We start from the raw sequence: 18,653 nt of genomic DNA, 5'->3' as shown, positions 1-18,653 counted from the left end.
TGCTCCCTGGCCTGCATCCAACTGGCGTGCGGGCAGTGGGCGGGCTCCCCTCCCTGCAGCCAGGTTGAGGAGGAAGGACAGGCATCTGCACTGGCCCCAGCCCTCAGGCCGGGCAGAACCAGAACTGAGAAGTCCAGGCTCTGGTGGGCCCAGAGACCCTGGACCCGGTCACGGCCCGCGGGCGTTCCGGCGGGACTGGCACTCGACACCAGCGCTGCTGTCCAGGGGCTGCTGGGCGGGGCCTGGATGTGGACTCGCTGCCCGCTCCACCGCTCACCAGCCACGCTCCGTGGTGGCCCGGACAGCACAGGGACAGGGTGGGACGCCCGTGCCGTGGGGCCCCAGGGCACCCGCCGGCCTTGGCTGGAGGGCAGCACCCGCTCAGGCAACTCCCCACACGCAGACACTCTCGGCGGGTTTATTCCATCATCGGGCACCACAGAGGACGGCGCCCCACTGTGCGGGGGGTGGGGGGGCTGAGGGCAGGCAACGCGCAGTTTCACACAACACCGCAGATGCGCCCCGCGCGGTGGTGGGGCGGGTGGTGGGGCGCAGGGGCAGGATAACCAGGGAGACCTAACAGGCGGAGGGTCCGAGAAGACGGTCATCCTCGTGTTCGCAAGACCCGAGTGCGCTGAGAAACCGACCCCAGGCTGGCCACAGGGGCCTCGCTGACAGGACGGCCCTGACCCCTGACGCGCGGGGGTCGGGGGTCGCGAGTGATCGCTAGCCCTTTGCTTCCTGGCTTGTGGGCAAACCGCCCCTCTTCCTGCTCACGGAAGGCGAGCCCCGGGAGCAGGCGCGCAGTCGTGGGGCGCAGAGGGCCGCCGAGAGCCAGGCGGGGCGGCTGGGATCACTGTGTGAGGGGTGGACGTGCGCGGACACCGCCTCGCCAACCACGGTTTGGAGGAGGGGACAGCCTTCGTTCGCCAGACCCAGCCCCCGCAGGGGCGGAGCCAGGCGGCCCCCCCCCACTCCAGCCTCCCGTCTGCGACACCTCTCAGCCTTGACAGGCCGCCCCACCAAGGTGCGTTCAGCGCAGACCCCAAACGCAGAAGGGCGCGCGAGGGGCCCGGTGCCCAGAGCCCACCGACCCCCGTGACAGCGCCTGGTTACGGAAGGGGTGCGGCCCGCCACTGCCGAACCGCGATCCAAGAAACGCTGGAAATCCAGGTTTGTGCGCGAGCCTCCTGATCCCCAAAGGTGGCAGTTTATTCCCAGGGTGGCCACAGTCGAGGTCCTAACCGGGCGACCCCACAGCCCGCCTGCCGCGCCCTCCTCTCCACGTCCGGTCTGAGGCACGTGAACCAGAACAGGGTCTTAGCTCTTTGCAGGACACTTTCGGGTTTTTTTTTTTTGTTTTTTTTTAAGCCTAAAGACAGTGGTCTGTCTCCATTCTTGTTCTTTGGGACTTTCTCCATCTTAGGATAAAAGGGTGCACAAACTAGGGCAATCCTCTTCTCGAGGTACACACCCCACTTGCACAGATGATGAGACGGCGCCCCTCCGAGCGCAGGAGCCGTCCACGGATGGGAAGCAGGGACTCTGAAAACCAAAGCGATGCGAGAAAAGCTGGGCTGCTTCTTCGGGCGTCACTGACACCCCCCTCGGGCGGCCTGCAGGCCGGTCTGCCGCCTGTTCACCACTTGATGTCCCGGCTGCCGGCGGGCTGCCCGGGGCCCTGGTGGGCCGTGTGCAGGGCCTCCTGGACCCTGGGGGAGTCAGCCCCGCCCAGCCACTCCTGGTACAGCTCCTGCACATGGGCACTGGTCTCCGGGGGCCGCACGGGGAGGGCGGCGTAGATGCCTTCCATCTGCCGCAGCAGCGCCCTGTCCACACGCCCGTCCTCCGCCTGGGCCTGGCCCCTGCCGCTTAAGCACCCTGAAAGACAGAGGCAAGGGCTCACTCCCGCCTCATGTCCTTGAGCGACGGTGGTCCCGGGGCAGGAGAGGAGCAGCAATGGTGGGCAGCATCGTGAAGCGGCAGCCTTGAGGTGGGCCCTGGACACGTGTCCCCAAGGCCTCAGGAACCCCGGCCGCAGGCTCACAGCCCAGTGCCCTCCAGTTCTTCCCTGGTCACCTGACCTCCGTGTGTGCTTCCCTAGATCAAGATAACCTGCTGACCTTTCAGAAGTGGGGGCTGTGCGTGCAGACCTGGGCTTCCAGCTTCCCTCGAAACTTATCAGCGCCAGGGGAGCGCGGACGCCGTTCCCGAGCGGCCCCGTCCTGGTGCCTGCGGAGTGCGCGTGCACCGCTCCCCGCCTGGGCTGCGCCCAAGGCCCCCACGCCCTGAACACGACGTGTGCCTCCTACGTGTCGGGGCTGCACTCTCAAACGCGGCGCGTGACGTTCCGATTTACAGAACACGCGTTCATTTAGAAGAACATGGAGCGACCTCCCGCCCTGGTCTGAGAGAACTCTGCTCTCCCAGCACGGGGGCTGCTGCTCCCTCCCCCGAGGCCCAGCCCCCAGCTGAAGCTCTAACCCAGCCCCATCCCGAATGGCACGCAGGTGCTGGGCGTCCCCCCAGAGGCCCTGCGTGGACCCCTCGCCCCATGCCACCAGCTGCCTCCTCGTCCTCACCTCCCATCTGCTCCTCCACTCAAGCTGTGCCCTGGGTCCCTGGAGCAGAGCTGCCAAAGCTGCTGGGTGCCCCAAAGCCAGCGCCTGCTTCTCTGCCCTCAGCGTCCCTCACTAGCCCCCAACCCCCACACATGCTCGTGGCTTCTCCACCCCAGTCCTTTGTCTCCTGTCTGCACCATCCGCCAGGGCCTCTCTCCTCCAGGCAGTGCCACACTGCAGCTGCCCACCTGGAGTTTCCAGCTGAGCCCCTGCGGGTGCCCTCACTCACAACGGCAGACACCCCGACCCTCTCTGAGGCGGCTCCATCAACACCCTGGGGCCCGGACCATCGGCGGCCACAGGCGCCCCTCCTCCCTGACACCCACACTGACTCCACTAGCGAGTCCTTCCAAGGGACCCCACCCCGGCCCCTCGTGTTGGCCTCGATGTCTCCTGTGGGCCAGGTCCCGGGGACGGGACCTGGCTAGAGGAGGTGGGGGCACCCGAGGGCCAGCCCCAGCCCCCATGTGCCTTGACTCTCCCTCCACCAGCCCCTGGAGCCGAGCTGGCTCTCCCCAGGTGCTACCAGGCAGAGACTCTTCTCTGGGACCCCTGACCCAAGGGGTTTCCAAGGTGGCACCTGGGTGCCTGTTCCTTCCTCACAGGGTGGGTGCGAGGGAATGGGGGGATGGTCGTGCTGCAACCACCTGGGCGACGTCTGCGTTCCCTCGAAGCTGAGCGAGGCGCAGGGTGGGCACGGGGGGGGGGGCCTCTTCCCCGGGGACTGTGGGGGGCCTTACCGCCGGCGCAGGCTAGGACCTCCACGAAGTGGAACGGCAGCCTGCCCTTCTTCAGCTTCAGCACCACGTTCTGGAGGTTCCGGAAGCCGTAGGCAGCAGCAAAGCGCAGGAGAACCTCCCCGCTCCTCTCGAGGGTGACCTCCTGGAAGTCCTTGTTCCTGCAAAACGAACAGAGGGAGGCTGCCCGGCCACGTCCTCCTCCAGCCGCGGGAAGGTCCTTCCAGGCCACGTCTGCGCGTGACACGCAAAAGGCCTCTGGGTCTCGACTGGTGTGGACTCCGAGCAGAACAGCACAGCCCCCCGCACGCACACACGAGTGCACGCGAGCCCCGAGACAGCGCCGACCACCCCGCAGACGGGCGGCAGAGCGCCCCACGCACCTGAGGGTGCGGTAGGTGACCTCCCCCACGTCCTCGTCGAACAGCTCCTTGGCCGCGTGCCGGAACACGTGCGCCAGGTGCCCGTCGGAGCCGGCGCCATCGTGGCGCCTCACCTCCTCCGCCTCCCGGTCTCCGAACCTCATGGGGCAGAGAAAAGCGACGAGAATTAGACCGGACTTCCCCGGTTCTGACCCCAGGGGCCCCAGGGAAAGGGAACTCTGCGGGTGAAATGCGGCCTGTGCCCCCGTCTGCGTCTGCGTCTGCGCCTGCGGGAGTCAGGTCCGCTGCTCAGGCGGTGACTTCCCTCTGCTGCGCGCACGTGCGTGCGTGCGTGCGTGCGTCACGGCGCCGCGCAAGACCCCCGGCCCGGGGGCGGGACTCGAGAGCTGACCCCAGAGCGTGCCTGTCTGAGCCACGGCCGGGACGAGGCTGCGCCGTCAGCCCGGCTCCAGTGCAGGCCACGGCCACAGGCACTCGAGTTGCTTCCACTCTGGGAACCTCAGTGGAGCCTCCCGCACACGGGCCACACGCAGTCCCGGCGTGGCTCCACACAGTGCCCGGGGCACAGGACACAGCAGGAGTGCCGTCGTCGGTTCGGGTCACCACTGACCACAGAAACCCAGCCTGTTGCTCCAGACATCAAAGGGCCCGAGGGACCTGCCGTTCCCCAGAGGAGGTGACCGCCCTGCGGCAGGCGCAGCCGCGGCAGGGCGGGGCCAGACGCAGCTGGGCAGTGGAGAGCGCTGATGCGCAAGAGACCACGGAGGCGATTCCCCCGTCAGGCCCGGGCACGTGGGGTCCCACACCAGGGTCCGCGTCTGATTCTGGGGCCAGAAAGGTGGCCGAGGGCCCTGGTGGGGCCCCGCAGCAACGAGGGCAGGAGCACCCCCCACCATGCCAGCACAGCAGTGCGGGACCTCACTGTCCAGTAGGGAGGCCCTGAGCCGCGTGACGCCAGAACCCACCCAGGAGGCCCCGTGGGCACGGGGACCCGCCCCGCAGAAGCCACTTACAGAGTGTCCACGGCGGCGTCCTTCCCGCAGGGGTCACTCTGCTCCATGATCTGAAAAACCTCCCCTGCGGACGAGCAGGGGGCGTCAGGCCCCAGGGGAGGCCCCGCGTCCCCCAGGGCTGCTTCCAGGGTCAGCCCCTTCCCCACAGGAGAGGAAACCCTGAGTCAAGGTGACCCTGGATGCTGTCCCTCTCACAGACAGCAGAGTGACACCGACAGAATGAAAAAGGCTAATAAAGGGTTTCTCTCTGCTCCTGACATGAGACATCTTCGCAAACGGTCCGCGGATCTGCCTCCCACGCAGGAAGCTCCGGGGCGGCCTCACGTGGGTGGGACGACCGGCCACACACTGGCCACTCACAGGGCGTGCTGCTGTCGCCCAGGACGAGGCCGCCCCCTCCGCACGAGGGCCCCTGAGAGCACACCGTGACAGACAGGCTCCCCATCAGGGCCTGCGACGCCAGGTGTGCGCCAGCAGGTGGCAGGGCACACCTGCTCTCCTCTCCGGAGACACACGATGGAGCGTGCTTCCCGTGAGAGCACAGTCTCAGGGAAGCAGAGGGTCCGGTGGCCCCTCCTGCCCACAGGAGCCTGCGCAGGGGGGGCCTTTCCAGGGGTGTCCACGGGCTGGCGCTCCAGGCAGGGGACCCACGGAGGGAGCATCTGCCCCTGGAGGCTGCCCCTCAGCAGGGGCAGCGCTCTGTGAACGGCTCTGAAGACCCATTTCCACCCGGCGCAGAGCCCTGCAGAGGCCCTGCAGAGGCCCAACCCCAGAGCGCCCAGGTCTCCCGCCGTCCAGAAGGGGGAGGTTTCACCCGTGCCCCAGGGAAGGTGGGGCTGCCCCACGCTGCCGGAGCCCTCCCCCTCGGTCCCGGGCCATGCACCAGGCACTGGCAGCGGCAGCGTTGCCCTCTTCACCGTCCTGGGGTCCTGTCGGTGGCCTCGGAGGGAGACCGGCTGCAGCCCCGGCCCCGTGGTCCCCGGCCCCCCCCACCTCTCACCTGAGGTTAGCACGCAGTCCACGCCCCGGGAACCGCGGGCAGCTGTGGGGACGTCTTCTCGCAGGGCCTCCAGTTTCCTGTCGTAGCACGGGGCCACGATGACGTGGAAGATGGAGTCTGGGGGCAGGTTCTGTGCAGAGAGCACACTGTGCCCAGGGCGGTGGAGAGGGGCATGCCCACCTGCCCCAGGCCGGGCCGCCCTCTCGGTGCCCCGCTGCCGCCCTGGGCGAGCAGACCAGACCCCGTCCCGTGTCCCACCCAGCGTCGTTGGCTCCAGGCCCGCCCCTGCACCTCCCCCGCTCGCCTCAGTGCCTGTCACCGCCAGCCCCCCGGCACTCCTGTGCCCCGGCCCGTGCTGCCCGGGGGGAGAGGCTGGCTCACCTGCCGTCGGGCGAAGTAGTCCTTCACCAGCGAGCCCATGATCTGCTGCGGGGACTTGGCGGTGCACAGGTGGGGTGTGACGGGGTGGCCCAGCACCCGCTCCGCGTACCGCACCCAGCCTGGGGAGAGACCAGCCCTCCTCACCGCTGCTTCCTCCTCCTGCTCCCTCCCCGCCCCGCCCCACGCCGGGGACTGCGGGCTCCAGAGGCCCCGTCCCCACCAGGGGTGAAGCTGACACCCCTTCTGCAAACCTCGGCAGGAACGTGTGACAGAACCGACCCTGAGGCTGCGGCCTCCCAGCAGCTGGGGCCCCGGGGCCCCGGACTGGAGGGCCCTGCCGTGGGTGTCCCTGTGAGTCCCGGGCCACAGGCCAGAGTGGGGGAAACAGCTGGTCGGCCCAGGGAGAGAACGCACTCCACTGGAGCTGCTGCGAGGCCGCCCCCAGGCTGCACTGCCGCCGCGCCAGCCGCAAACCTGCTCTCGCAGCAGGGGGCAGGCGGCCCCAGCTCCGTGGGGGCCGATGACGGCCACACAGAGCCCGCGTGGATGGCCCCTGCCGCACCCCTGGGGGGACACGGTCAGAGCGGCTGGCCAACCACACGGCCAGCTCAGGGGCTGCAGCTCGCCCCCGTTGCCGGGGCCTGACCGGGGAGGAGGGCATCACGTGACCCTGCGACCCCACAGACAGGCCCAGGGGATGCAGGGGCATCGCCTGGGAGTCACTTTTCCAAAACAAACCAGACACCAGAAACCACCCCCCCAAACCGGAGCACGCCCGCCAGGCCTGGGCCGGTCGACCCGCGTGGCCGCCGGGACAGAGGGTGGATTGCTCTTCTTGGCTTCGTAAGTGGGTGGGAACTACCTCCAACTCTCCGTGAACACACTGTCCCCACTCTGTCAGCGAAGCACAGCCCTAAGGACTGACGGGGGACCTGTGAAACGGGAGGAGACTCCGGCGCCTCCTCGGTGGCGGGCAGGGGGGGAACTACGCACAGACACGGGAATGAGACCCCAACGCTCGCGCTGCCCACCGCCAGCCCGGACGGCGCTGGCGGCTCCCCTGGGCGCTCACGGAGCTGGGGAGCTCGGACTGAGCTCTCGCCACAGGCCGCCAGCCCCCCGGCACTCTCTTCCGGCCTCCCGGGCACCGTCTGCACACGCTGCGCGGTTGCCACACTTCCTCCCAGAGCTAGGAAGCCTGTGACAAACCGTCATCCCTCGGCCTCAGACGCCGGACCCCGCACTGGGGCCGGTCGAAGTCTGCCCTGAAGGGGGTCCTGGTGGGACCCCAGTGTCGGGGTGCAGGCACTTCCTGTTCTGTAGGTTTTACGTCAGCTGGCAAAGGGTGGATGAGTACTGGCTGTGTTATCTACAATTTTTGGATGTCTGAAATATATCAGACTTACAAGAGAAAGCAGACCTGCTTTTCTTGACACCTATGTTCCTCTCAGAAACTTCACAAACAGGGAAAGTGAAGATAAGACGTTTCCACTCAGCCATCAGGGCCCCCCCCACCACCGCACGCCCCTACCAGCACAAGTGTGTCGGCAGACAGAAACGGTGCAGCAGGCCAGACTCGTCCCTCCGGGTCTTGAAGCCACTGACCTCTGACCTCCCCCGCTGCCCACACCTGCCCAGAGCGCAGCCCCGTGCACAGGGAGGGCTCCCCAGACAAACGGAGACGCGGCCGGGCCCCGGGCGCTCACCGGGACAGGCGGAGGTCAGCATGGGCAGCGTGGGCTCCTCCGCGCTGTGCTGGTGGTACCGGCGCACGAACTCCTTCTGGCTCTCCAGGAGGCTGAAGTCCTCGGCTACCGTCATGTCGAAGACGTAGTGCACCCCTGCAGGGACGGGGTGCTCAGCTCCACAGCGTGGGCGCAGGGTGCCTCTGCCAGCTGGGGCACTCCGAGACCAGCCCGGCAGGCGCCCCCCGCCTGGCTGCCTTGGGGGGGCCCCCCTGGGCTCCCGGCTCCACCCGGGGACCGCGGGGGTGCAGGACTGGGCACTTCCCTTTTTAAACAGCAGCACACATCTTGATAATAAAATACCTACAATCTCTCTTCTGCTCCTCGCTTTTCTCTCTAAATCTATATTTACACGGGCACCTCCCTATGTAAATTAATGGAATATCAAAAGGTACTAGCAGCACTCTCTCCCAATTCACTGTATAAACCAAAAATCTCAGTCAGTAACGATCCTTGACATCTTTAAAATGAGTAAACTGGCTGAGCATGTCTTTATGAGGATCTTCATTTTATGTTGTCTTTAATTATCTTTTTCTTTATAAATCTTAATGTTGGTAACTAAGCTTGAAATAATGTATTTTATTATAGTTACTGAAAACACACTGAGCAATTAACATTGACATCTCCCACGTCTCCCCCAGCCACCCTGTCTGGAGGCAGCCCCTCGCCGCCCCCAGAGGGGCCAGCCCGGCAGTAACACAGCCAGGGGACGAGGGACACCTGCCCACCAGGGGTCAGAGGCAGGCCTCTCTCCCTCTGCGGGACACCCAGTCTCCCCCCATCCCACGCCCTTGAGGAGGGAACCCTGCCTGGGTCCCAGCCGGCAGTCACAAGTGCAGGGACACACAGCAGTCCCCACAGGCGCCTCACCCAGACTTTTGAGGAAGCCGCAGAGTCTTCTGGACACGTCGGTGACGCTCAGGCTCAGTTTAGCAGCGAAGTAAGGCAGGGACTGAGGACACACGGACACTGCCAGCACCTTGTGCTTTGAGGTGTCGCATTTCTAGGAGAGACAGGGCAGAACGTCACCCGGGCGGCGGTCCCGTGAGGAGGGGCAGGGAGGCACCACAGTGAGGGGCCCGGAGCGGACAGCACCAACCGAGCGGTTCGTAAAGCGGAAAAGAGGAGAGTTACAATAAAAACACGGGGCACCCCAAGACATTTTGCCAATTTTAAGAAAAGTATTATACTGATAAATGCAAGTATCTGGAGAAAAGTGATTTTAAAGAAAGACAAGTGGCAAGACCGGCCCAGAAGTAACCGAAACGACTCAGTGACAGCAGGAACACACACACGTTTCTCAAAGACACACACAGGCTGGCGCGGTGCCCAGAGGCCTGCTCCCAGGCCGGTCGGCGGCCACTCTGAGGAGCCAGGCCCGCGCTCCCGTCCCTCTGCCCGACCCCCTGCCCGCGGCGTCTCCAGGGCTCGCACTTCGTTCTCAAACGTCCCCTCTTCCAGGAGGGAGCAGTGACCGTGACCGGGAGGGCACCGGCCCGAGCCCAGCGCCCAGCGCAGCAGGGAGAGGGAAGCCGCCGTCTCCGACGGCAGCCCCGAACGGCTGCCTCCACGCACCCCGCTCCACCCCAAGTGCTCAGCTTCCGGTTTCGGATGCTCAGCCTTTTCCATGTACTTATGCCAGTCTGCGCTGCGGCGTGTCCGTGATCTGCACTGGAAGTGCAGACTGACACGCGCAACCACTAGAAGCCTCTGCAAAACGTACTTAATAGTAAAGGAAAGGTTAGTGCCGTTTATCACCACTGCTGTTTCGAGGCTGGCTTAAAGAACCTAGACAGCGTCATCAGAGACAGAGGTGTGAGAGGTGTATGGATTGGAGGAGATGAAACCCATCCACTGTGGCCCGTGAACAGGAAGGCTGGACAATCCAGAAGACTACCAGAGTATCACGTCGACGAAACAGCCACACACCAGGCAGACTCGGAAACCCCCTTCCGACACACCAGCAGTGAGTGACTGACTGCACAGAGCGTCGCAGAGTGAAGTGTGTGACGGAGCCCCGCCCCCGGGAACAAGCTGCAGGTGTGCGGAGTGGGGGTGACCTGACATACACGCCCGTGGGGAAGGCCGCAGCCCCTCCCGGAAGGTCGGGCGCAGCACAGGCCAGAGGCCGCGCACTGGTGGATGATGAGGCTCTCCAGGGTGGCGCACAGCTCCCAAACAGACTCGGGGATCCGTGCGGCTCCAGTCCGAGCACCGCCCCCTGGGCAGCACCGGGGGCTCCCGGCGCCTGCGCAGTGGGGCAAGGGACGCTCCCTGTGACTGTAGGGGGACGGGGCAAACTGGGGCGGCGGTTCAGCGCACCAGGCCAGTCTCTCCTTTCTTCCCCGCTCCCCTGTCTTCCTGGCAGGAAGGCCATCACTGCAAGCCAAGTGACGCCAGGGCAGCTGTGTACAGGGGGCTGCAGGGCTTGTCCCAGCCTGACAAGCCCCTTAGGACCCAGCCCTGCCCTCTGAGAACACTCTGGAGGGAGAACAGCATCAGCCAGGCCGCCAAAGATCCCACGACCAGGTCACGCTCCCACCGCACAACCGTGCATGGCAGAAACCTCCCCCAAGCCCAGGGAGCCTGGTCGGTGGTCCCAGCCATCACCCAAGTCAGTGAGGGGCGTGAGGCGGAGCCGCGTGATGTGGTTCTGGTGGGGAGGGGCTCTGGAGAGGGTCGCCTGCAGCAGCAGACGCAGGGCCAGGGCCCAGCTGCGTGCACCACGTCCCAGCAGAGGCTCCGGTGTCCCCCCCTGACCTCCGCCCGTCTCCTCCAGGCCGGGCTGCCGGGGCGTGCCGGGACGCCATACCTTATTAAGGTTCAGAACGCGGAAGAAGTCCCTGGCGTTCTGCTGGGAAACCTGGACTCCTTCCTCTGCGGTCACACAGCTGTCACATGCCAGGCAGTCGCTCAGAAATATCTTGGCCTCGGCCAACTTATGGAACTCTCCCTTCTAGGAAAGAAAGACGCTGTTTGGGCCGGTTCTTCGGCACGTGGCTCCCAGGGACAGAGAGAGCAGCACAGGAACAGCGCACGACACCGAACACCCGAGACGCCGCCGGGCCGGCCCGGCGCTCCAGCGGCCGGAGGGCACAGCCGCGGTAACAGACACCAGCGAGTCTCGCAGATGACAGGCCGGCACTGTCACGCGGCAGGAGGACAGCGGCACTCCTGTGTCCTGGGAGCTGGCCTGACCCTCTCCTCCCGACGGCCCCTCCCCCGCTGCCTCTGGGGCTCCGGAGCACACCCGGGCTTCACTCAGCCCCACGGCGTCCGCGGGCGCTCTGAGCTGACACAACTCACTGCCGGCTCTGGCGCTCCGAGTGCGCCGGGGCCCTCGGGCCACCACGCTCACTGAGAGTGACTCCGCTCACCCAGATGCCCCAACTACAAACCCTGGCGTCCACCCTAGGCCCTTCCAGCTTCTCCGTTGTAGCCCGCCCAGGCCCCACCGCCTCGCCTCCCACGCGGCATCCTTTGCGGCTCCCCTGCCCCAGCAGCTGAAACTGCCCTGGGCCACCCGCCCTACAACACACAGCCAGCCTCAGGGGCTCCCACCACCCCTCCCCAGACCACTTCTGTCCACTGCTTCTCTGGGCCTGACGGGCTCATGCCCCACCCCATATGCCCCTCAGCTCTCACTACCCCGGGGCGGGGGGCCTCCAGTCGCCCTTCCCTGGCAGGCGGGACCTAACAGCGGGTCCGCGCCCTGAGCTGGCGGCGTGCCCGCCTGGACTTCGAGCACACGTTATCTCCGTCACCACAGCCGGGGGAGGGGACGTAACCCAACTCCCCGCGTCACGATAAGGACACTGGGGCTCTCGTTAGACGTCTGTCCCGGGGGACGCGGCCAGAGGGCGGCTTGGGGCTCGGGTGGCAGTGCGGGCTCTCTTCTGCCGCGGCGTGCGCGAGGGCGCTGCGTGGACGGAAAGCAGGGCAGGGCGGGTGCGCGAGAGACCGAGGCCAGCACCTGTCAGACTAAACCTGCCTTCAGGACTCTGAACTGCAGAGAAAACCCGCCGCTGCTTCCCAGTGCGGCCAGTCCCGGTTCGCGGGCTGCTGCGGGGCGCTCTGAGGGCCGCGGCGCCCTGGCCTCCCCGCACCGCGCCGGGGAAAGCAGCGGGGCTTCCCTGAAGCGCTGGTTCCCAGCGGGAGGGAGACCGCGCACAGGCGCAGAGCCAGCTGCGGGGGGCTCGAGAAGCCATCCCCGGCTGCGCGCAAGCGAGGGTTCAAACCCTGCCGCGCCGAGTCAGCAGAGAGGCCGTGGGAAAGGCCCTCCCAGTCCCGGCGGCCCCGCCCACCCGAGCCCGCCCGTCTCTCACTTCTCCTCGGAGCAGGGGCGTCAAACCCGTGTTCACCCGGGGCCACGTCAGCCTCGCAGGTGCCTCCAAGGGGCTGAATGTGATTTCAGCTCCTTAACGGTTAAGGAGAAGTCACAGACACACAGCCCTCACATTACTTCGGCCCTGGGAAGGCCACACGGCCAGGCTCAAGCGGCCCCGGGTGAACCTGAGTTTGCTGCGCCCGCCGCGAGCCAGGACGAGCGCAGGGACAGGAGCCCCGCCCCCCCCCCGCCCCGCCCCGCCCCGGAGAAACCCCGCGGCCGCGGGCCCGGCCGGCGGGTACGGAATGGACGAGCGTACTTGCCTCTCCACCGTCCTGGGCCGGACTCGGCGCGCCGACGGAGGCATTCTCCGGGTCATCGGTTTTCGTCTTCTTACTACATTCCTGGAAAAGGCAAAGGCACGTGGGAAGGGGCCGGGACCCGCACGCTCCGTGCTCAGTTCTCGGGAAAGAGCAGCACCTGCACGCGTGGGCACGCCCACCCGCACGCCCGCGGCGCGGGCAGCGGGCCCCGGAAGCCGCGAGCCTCCCACGCACAGGTGAGCCCGCGCCCAGCGGCTGGACGCGGGGGCGGCGGGGGCGCCGGGGGCGGGGTGAGCCCGGAGGCCCCGTCGCGCCCCGGAGCGCCGCTTCCTGTGCGGCGCTAGGTTCAAAAGGAGAGCGCCCGGGGGAGTGCCGCGGACGAAGTGATTCGGTTCCGGGAAAACAACGCCCCCCGCCCGCGCGCCCGCCCGCGCGCGCCGTCCCGTCGCCCCGACCCCCCCCCCCCGGGGCGGGAAAGTTGCAGCCCCGGAAACGCTGCGCCGGCTGCCCTCCCCCAGGACCCGCGGCGCTCGCACTGCCCGCGGGGCAGCGGCCAGTCGGCTTCTCGGGGGTTTCGGTTTCCAGCCCCTGGGGAGGCCGGCTCCGCGCGCGGAGAACCGGCGCCGAGCACGCGCCGCGAGGTCCCGGGAGAGGCGCCCTGACAGCGGCGCGGCGCCGGCGGCGGGGTCCGTCCCACCGATCCCGCGCCGTCCCGGCCGGCGAGGGGACCTGTCAGCGAGCAACCCCGACCCGTGACCCCGACCGCTGACCCCGGCCCTGGCCGCACCGACGCGCGGGGCCCACCTTGCGCGTGCAGTGCTCACACTTCATCTGGAGCAGGGCAGGCGGGGCTGGCGCGCGCGACCTGAGGGGAGCACCGGGAAACGCGGTCACCGCCGCCGGCCGCCCGCCGCCCTTTGTTGCTGTCGCCCCCGGCGCGGTCCCACCCCGCGGCTCCGCGCGGCCAATGAGAGCGCTGGGGCCCGGCCTCGCAGCCAATCGCAGCGCGCGGGGGCGGGGCGCGGCCCGGCCCGCCCGGACGCCGCTGAGTCGCCGAGCGAGCGGCCGACTGTCCCGAGGAGGCGAGCTGGCCTCGTTCCGGGGCGCACGGGACCGTCAGCTCGGCGCCGAATGCGCACCGCCCTTCGGGCGCGTGCCCGCCCGAGACGGCGCAGCCCTGGCGGGGAGGGGCGGAGGCGCGGCCCCGGCCTGCCGCCATTGCCGCCCCGAGGCGCCGCACGTAGAACTGGCGAGGCTGCAGTGCGCACGCGCGGCGGGGCCGGGGCGCACGCGGTCGGCGGGAGCACGAGGGCGGTGTGAAGTGGCGGCTGCCCACACGGTCGGGCTCCTGCGTCTTAGACTCGACCCTTACGCTTTGCAGAGAATATTGTTCCTGGAAGTCATGGCACCACGTGAAGGGCTGAATGGAAATGTCGACCTGTGTTAGTAATAAAGTCTCATAAATCCAGTGCATATCATGCAGCACAATCAGAACTGAGAACCTGCCGGGGGAATTCAGAGGAGGGAAAGAGTGGCAAGTCGTGGGCGTCCGCTTGTCCGACACCGGCAACCCCCAGGAATCCCAGAACTTCGCAATCACCAACATGCTCAAGCTGTTCCAGGTCCCAGCAACCTCAGTAGGGTTTTGAAAAATTTCCCCTTAAATTGTTTTATTTATAGAACCTTGGTTCATACGGCTTTTTATAAATGCATTACTTGAACCGAGGTCTTCACCGGCTGCCAGACTGATGTATTACATTGCTCAAATCCATGTCAGCATCTCTCAGAAAGCATTTTCCATGTTCAGCAAGGATAAGTGGGTAGTTTTAGGTAGTCATTTGTATATATGTTTGTTGATGTTTTAAAACACACACCATACCATTGTCATGTGTGAAAAAAAGCAAATTACAATCACTTAATTTCATGAAGAATGTAGTGTATAGATTTCCCCATTTATCTCATTCCTCCTTAGTGTAAATTGGGACCTAAATAAGGTCCAGTATGTTCTGATAGTCTGTATTACCATTGGTTTGTGTGTTTCTTAAGTCTCCCTTCAAGAAACCCAACTTTCTGTGCCCTGACCGGTGTGACTCCGTGGGCTGAGCATGGTCCTGCAAAGTGAAAGGTCTCTGAGGGTTCAGTTCCCCACCCAGACACCTGCCTGCGTTTTGGGTTCCATTCCTGGTGGGGGCATGTACAAGAGGTAACCAGTCCCTGTGTCCCTCCATTTCTCCCTCTCTTCCTGTCTCTCTAAAATAGATAAATAAAATCTTTTTAAAAAAAACCTTTTTGCGCTGAAATAACTTGAGGCTCATTTACATGTGTTTGTGGTGTTTTTTGTTTGATTTTAAATGTGTATTTTCCATCTGAGAAATCAGGCTGTTCACCTGCAGGGTTTCTCCCGGATGCTGGCTGCATCCTGGTGGGGTCCTTACCTTACCTTCATCCGGTGAATTTCCAGTGAAGGGTGATTACAACATTCTAGTGGTTTGATCACAAGTTAATTTTTTTGGGTGAGAATACTTTATAGATGTTGTGTAATCCCATCAGGATGTTCTCCCATGTCTTTTTTAGTGTTAATTACCAGCTATTGATGAGCTTACCTAGATCCATCAATCCACCCATCCACCCGTCCATTAAGATGGTGTTTTAATCCTACCATTTCTTATTTTTTAAAAAGGTTTTAGCCCTGGCTGGCATGATGCAGTGGATGGAGTGCCAGTTTGTCAACCAAAGAATCGCCGGTTTGATTCCCAGTCAGGGCACATACCTGGGTTTCGGGCCAGATCCCCAGTAGGGGGTGTGCAAGAGGCAACCATACTTTGATGTTTCTGTCCCTCTCTTTCTCTCTCCCTAAGGATTTTATCTATTTAATTTTAGAGATAGGGGAAGGAAAGGAGAAAGATGGGGAGAAGTATCATTGTGCAAGAGATACATCCATTGGTGGCCTCTCTCATGACTTCAACTGGGGACCTGGCCCACTACCCAGGCTCACGCACTGACTGAGAATCGAACCAGGGACCTTTCGGTTCCCAGGCTGGCACTCAATCCACTGAGCCACACCAGCCAGAGCCATTTCTTGTCTTAATAGGGGAAATGCTTCTATAATGACAAATTCTTCTCACCATTTACTCTTGTATATTTCACACAGGTAGGATAAACACTTGATTCTTTTTCCTTCATTAATTGTCAAAAAGAGTTTGTTTCTCAGCATCCTCCAAAAGTGAACAAAGAATTTAAAAATACCTCACGATGAATTGTGGATTTAAACATGAGAATTTTCAATTCATTTGAACTATTCTTACTGATGTTCAAATAGTTGGTCTTTTTTTGGCGATGAGAATCTTTCCTGTTAGGTTCTGAAGTTCTTCTGATGAGACGCTAATTAGTCTCTTTGCTTTTGATAGAATTCCTTGTTCATTTTTGCTGAAATCAGCCTTTTCTATGAGAAGCCTGGTTCCTGTAGTAGGAATTGGTATTGGAAACCAGAGAATGGGCACTAGAATTGCTCATTGCTACTGGATTGGTCATTGTTTCTAGGACTTCTCAGTGGACAGCGTTAGGAGACATGTATTTTTAAAGATAAAATATGAATTCCCACTGATCCTTCTTGTCCGACCCCAGGGGCACAGGGCTCACATGTATGAACCTCATGGGTCTTGACTGTGACTCCTTTCTCTCAGGCTCAAAGTCCAGGTTTCCGGTGGCTCCTCCATAAGACACTCGTCTGCATTTTCCCATCACACGCACAGAAGGCACCAGACTGACAGTGCTAACAAAGCCAATGCCCGTCGCCAAAACACCGCAGTCTATGCGTTTCAATGTATGTATTTATTTGCATCCTGTAAACTTTTTAAAAAGACTTTATTATGTAGAGAGGAGAGGGAGGGAGAAAGAGAGGGAGAGAAACATCCATGTGTGGTTGCCTCTCATGCGGCTCCCACTGCGGACCTGGCCTGCAACCCAGGTTGTGCCCTGGCCGGGAATCAAACCTGCAACTCTTTGGTTCACCAGCTGGCACTCCATCCGCTGACCCATGCCAGCCAGGGCTAAAACCTCCTTTTCAACTATGGGATATTGATATACTTTACGCCACCTTACTCTTTGCACTCAACAATACAGGGTATGCTGGAGAGTTCTCCCTGTTAACACAGACATTCCTCACTCCTTTTTCCAACAGATGTGTAGTGCTCCATCATGTGGATATAAGTATTTAACAAGGTCCAATCAGGAGAGAGAAAGCACAGAGTACTTTGAACAGAGAGGGTTTAATATAATGACTTATTAACTAAGGATTGGAGCAAGGAGGCCAATATGAAGTAAATCAGTATAAAGAATGTAAGAATGGCAAGAAACAAGGCAACCCCTGCCCCCAGGCTACGAAGGAGCCCCCAGTCCCCCAGGACTGACTGAGAACTGGAACTTGTTGGAGAGGAGAGCCGTGGCTCCCTGGACAACAGAACAGAGGGGCCTCTTGGCCTGGCCCTGGTGGGACTCACTGGAAATCCACCTGGTGGGGTGCTGGGAAAGCTTTTTCACAGGCCTCTCACAGGAGGCCCTTTGCACAAAACCACGTAAGAGGGTGCCAGGGGACACTGGGAGCTCCTGGGGGCTGCTGGCCGGCACGCAGTGAGAGAGCTGGACGCTGGAGAAGCCCTGTGAGCTGAAGGAGCCTGTGGACCCAGCACAGCAGCACCAGAACCAGGGAAAGGTCCTACCCCTGCTGATCGGCACCCTCTACTGACCAAGCTGAACATCGCGCCTGAGCGCGTAGGAAAATCCGGCTCGGCCTCATTTTCACAGGACAGGCGGTGAAGTTGGAATTCAGAGCTGAGCTATCATTGATTACTGGCACCATATAGATTTTACTCAGTCCTCTACTATATGGAAATTGTATTCACTTCCAGTCTTTTGCTCTTACCAGTCCTCAGCAAGAGTTTAATCAAGTCAGGTTATCATTTGTTCGCTCGTTTAATATTTATAGAATGCTGGTGCAGGCTTCATGTTTAAATGGTTTTTACAAGCTAGTAGGAAAGGCGGGATGCAAAGGTACAATTTACAGGGTATCAACTCAGGTCTACCTAATCCAGAGAAATAAGATCACTTCCAGCGGCAGCAAGCAGGAGGGGCTTAAAGGAGGAGCTTGTTGGCAAGTCATGGACCCTGGAGACCGAGTTGGATCTTAACAGAGGGTCATTTCAAGAAGAGGGAATGTGCGCCGAGGCGCCAGGTCAGGGAACCTAGCTGTTCAGGCGGAGCCCCGTGTTGCTGCCGCTTCGGGCAGAGGTTCTCAGAGTGAGTGGTTCCTGGACTGAAAGCACCCGCAACCCGTAACATTTCAGGCCCCACCCGCTTCCGGGAACGGGATCCAGCAGCGCTTCGACGAGCCCACTGGGTGATGCCGGCGCGTGGTTGGGTTTGGGAACCAGGGGCAGAATATCGGAGGCTGACTGGTAAAGAAACCGGTCTCCAAAATTTGTATTGTGTGCCCATGTCGGTAAAACTTCTAGGAGTGTATGTTTCTTTATAGGCAGTATTATGCATGGTTGTATTAACCTATGTAAGTTATAAAACAAAAGTAAATATTAAAAGACAAAAATAAATAGGACTCGAAGCTCTCGCGTTCTGCCGCACCTGGGAGACCACCGACGTAGGCAAGGGCTTCTTCATCCGGATGCAAACAGGGAGGCAAGTTTTTACGATTTTGACCACAAAATTTCACCTGTCTGTCGTTAGATTAATTTTAGGTCCTTTCTATTTTTCTCGTTTTAAACGGCTTTCTGAGGCGTAAATGACAGTTGTTCTCAGGCCGGGGCCGGGCCTCCGCACCCGGCGGCCGCCACTGCACAGACGCCCGTTCCCCGCTCGCATCCGCCGGCTCCGCTTCTCTGCCCCGACGCCAGGACTGTTCCGGGATCCCGGGGTGGTTCAGGGGGAGGTGCGCAGTCAGCGCGGTCGTGGCCCACTACCTCCCTCGGTTCCACCGGAACCCCGCCGTTTGGAGGCTGCACCGCCACCTCGCAACTGCAACCTGCAGCGCCCACCTCCGTAGAAGCACGCGGCCCCGCCCCAACCCCCGGAAGCAACGCTGCCCGCCCCGCCCCGCGAGCCCGGAAGTCGGCT

The 18,653-nt window shown here is 62.5% G+C and overlaps 1 protein-coding gene across 2 annotated transcripts; it reads right to left on the bottom strand.

Moving 5' to 3' along the window:
• Nucleotides 1-1,174: 1,174 nt before the first annotated feature.
• On the bottom strand, nucleotides 1,175-13,490 carry NARF (nuclear prelamin A recognition factor). 2 transcript variants are annotated; one of them, XM_045837366.1, is made up of 11 exons: nucleotides 13,335-13,490; nucleotides 12,527-12,611; nucleotides 10,693-10,836; nucleotides 8,751-8,883; nucleotides 7,842-7,976; nucleotides 6,136-6,254; nucleotides 5,755-5,884; nucleotides 4,755-4,818; nucleotides 3,742-3,879; nucleotides 3,362-3,519; nucleotides 1,175-1,881 (listed from the first exon to the last, which is right to left on the bottom strand). In XM_045837366.1, exons 2-11 carry the CDS (start codon nucleotides 12,584-12,586, stop codon nucleotides 1,640-1,642), a joined length of 1,323 nt encoding a protein of 440 aa, XP_045693322.1. In that variant the 5' UTR covers nucleotides 12,587-12,611; nucleotides 13,335-13,490; the 3' UTR covers nucleotides 1,175-1,639. The 2 variants fall into 2 exon arrangements, with proteins under 2 accessions (XP_045693322.1, XP_045693321.1); XM_045837365.1 differs by having other exon boundaries at nucleotides 12,531-12,611.
• Nucleotides 13,491-18,653: the final 5,163 nt, after the last annotated feature.

The sequence above is a fragment of the Phyllostomus hastatus genome, unplaced genomic scaffold (genome assembly GCF_019186645.2).
Source record: "Phyllostomus hastatus isolate PE091 unplaced genomic scaffold, TTU_PhHast_1.1 phas_contig_210, whole genome shotgun sequence".
Lineage (NCBI taxonomy): Eukaryota > Metazoa > Chordata > Mammalia > Chiroptera > Phyllostomidae > Phyllostomus > Phyllostomus hastatus.
The sequence above is the reverse complement of the archived record's forward strand: the minus strand, read 5'-3'. Positions and strand labels throughout refer to the sequence as shown.

Excerpts from the sequence above, each read along its gene's own strand:
- NARF (XM_045837365.1), bottom strand. The coding sequence starts at position 13,361 with ATGAAGTGTGAGCACTGCACGCGCAAG. Across the intron at positions 10,837-12,530 it reads CGGCCCAGGACGGTGGAGAG|AAGGGAGAGTTCCATAAGTT; the intron begins GCAAGTACGCTC and ends TTTCTTTCCTAG. Across the intron at positions 4,819-5,754 it reads GGACTGCGTGCTAACCTCAG|GGGAGGTTTTTCAGATCATG; the intron begins GTGAGAGGTGGG and ends GCTCGTCCGCAG.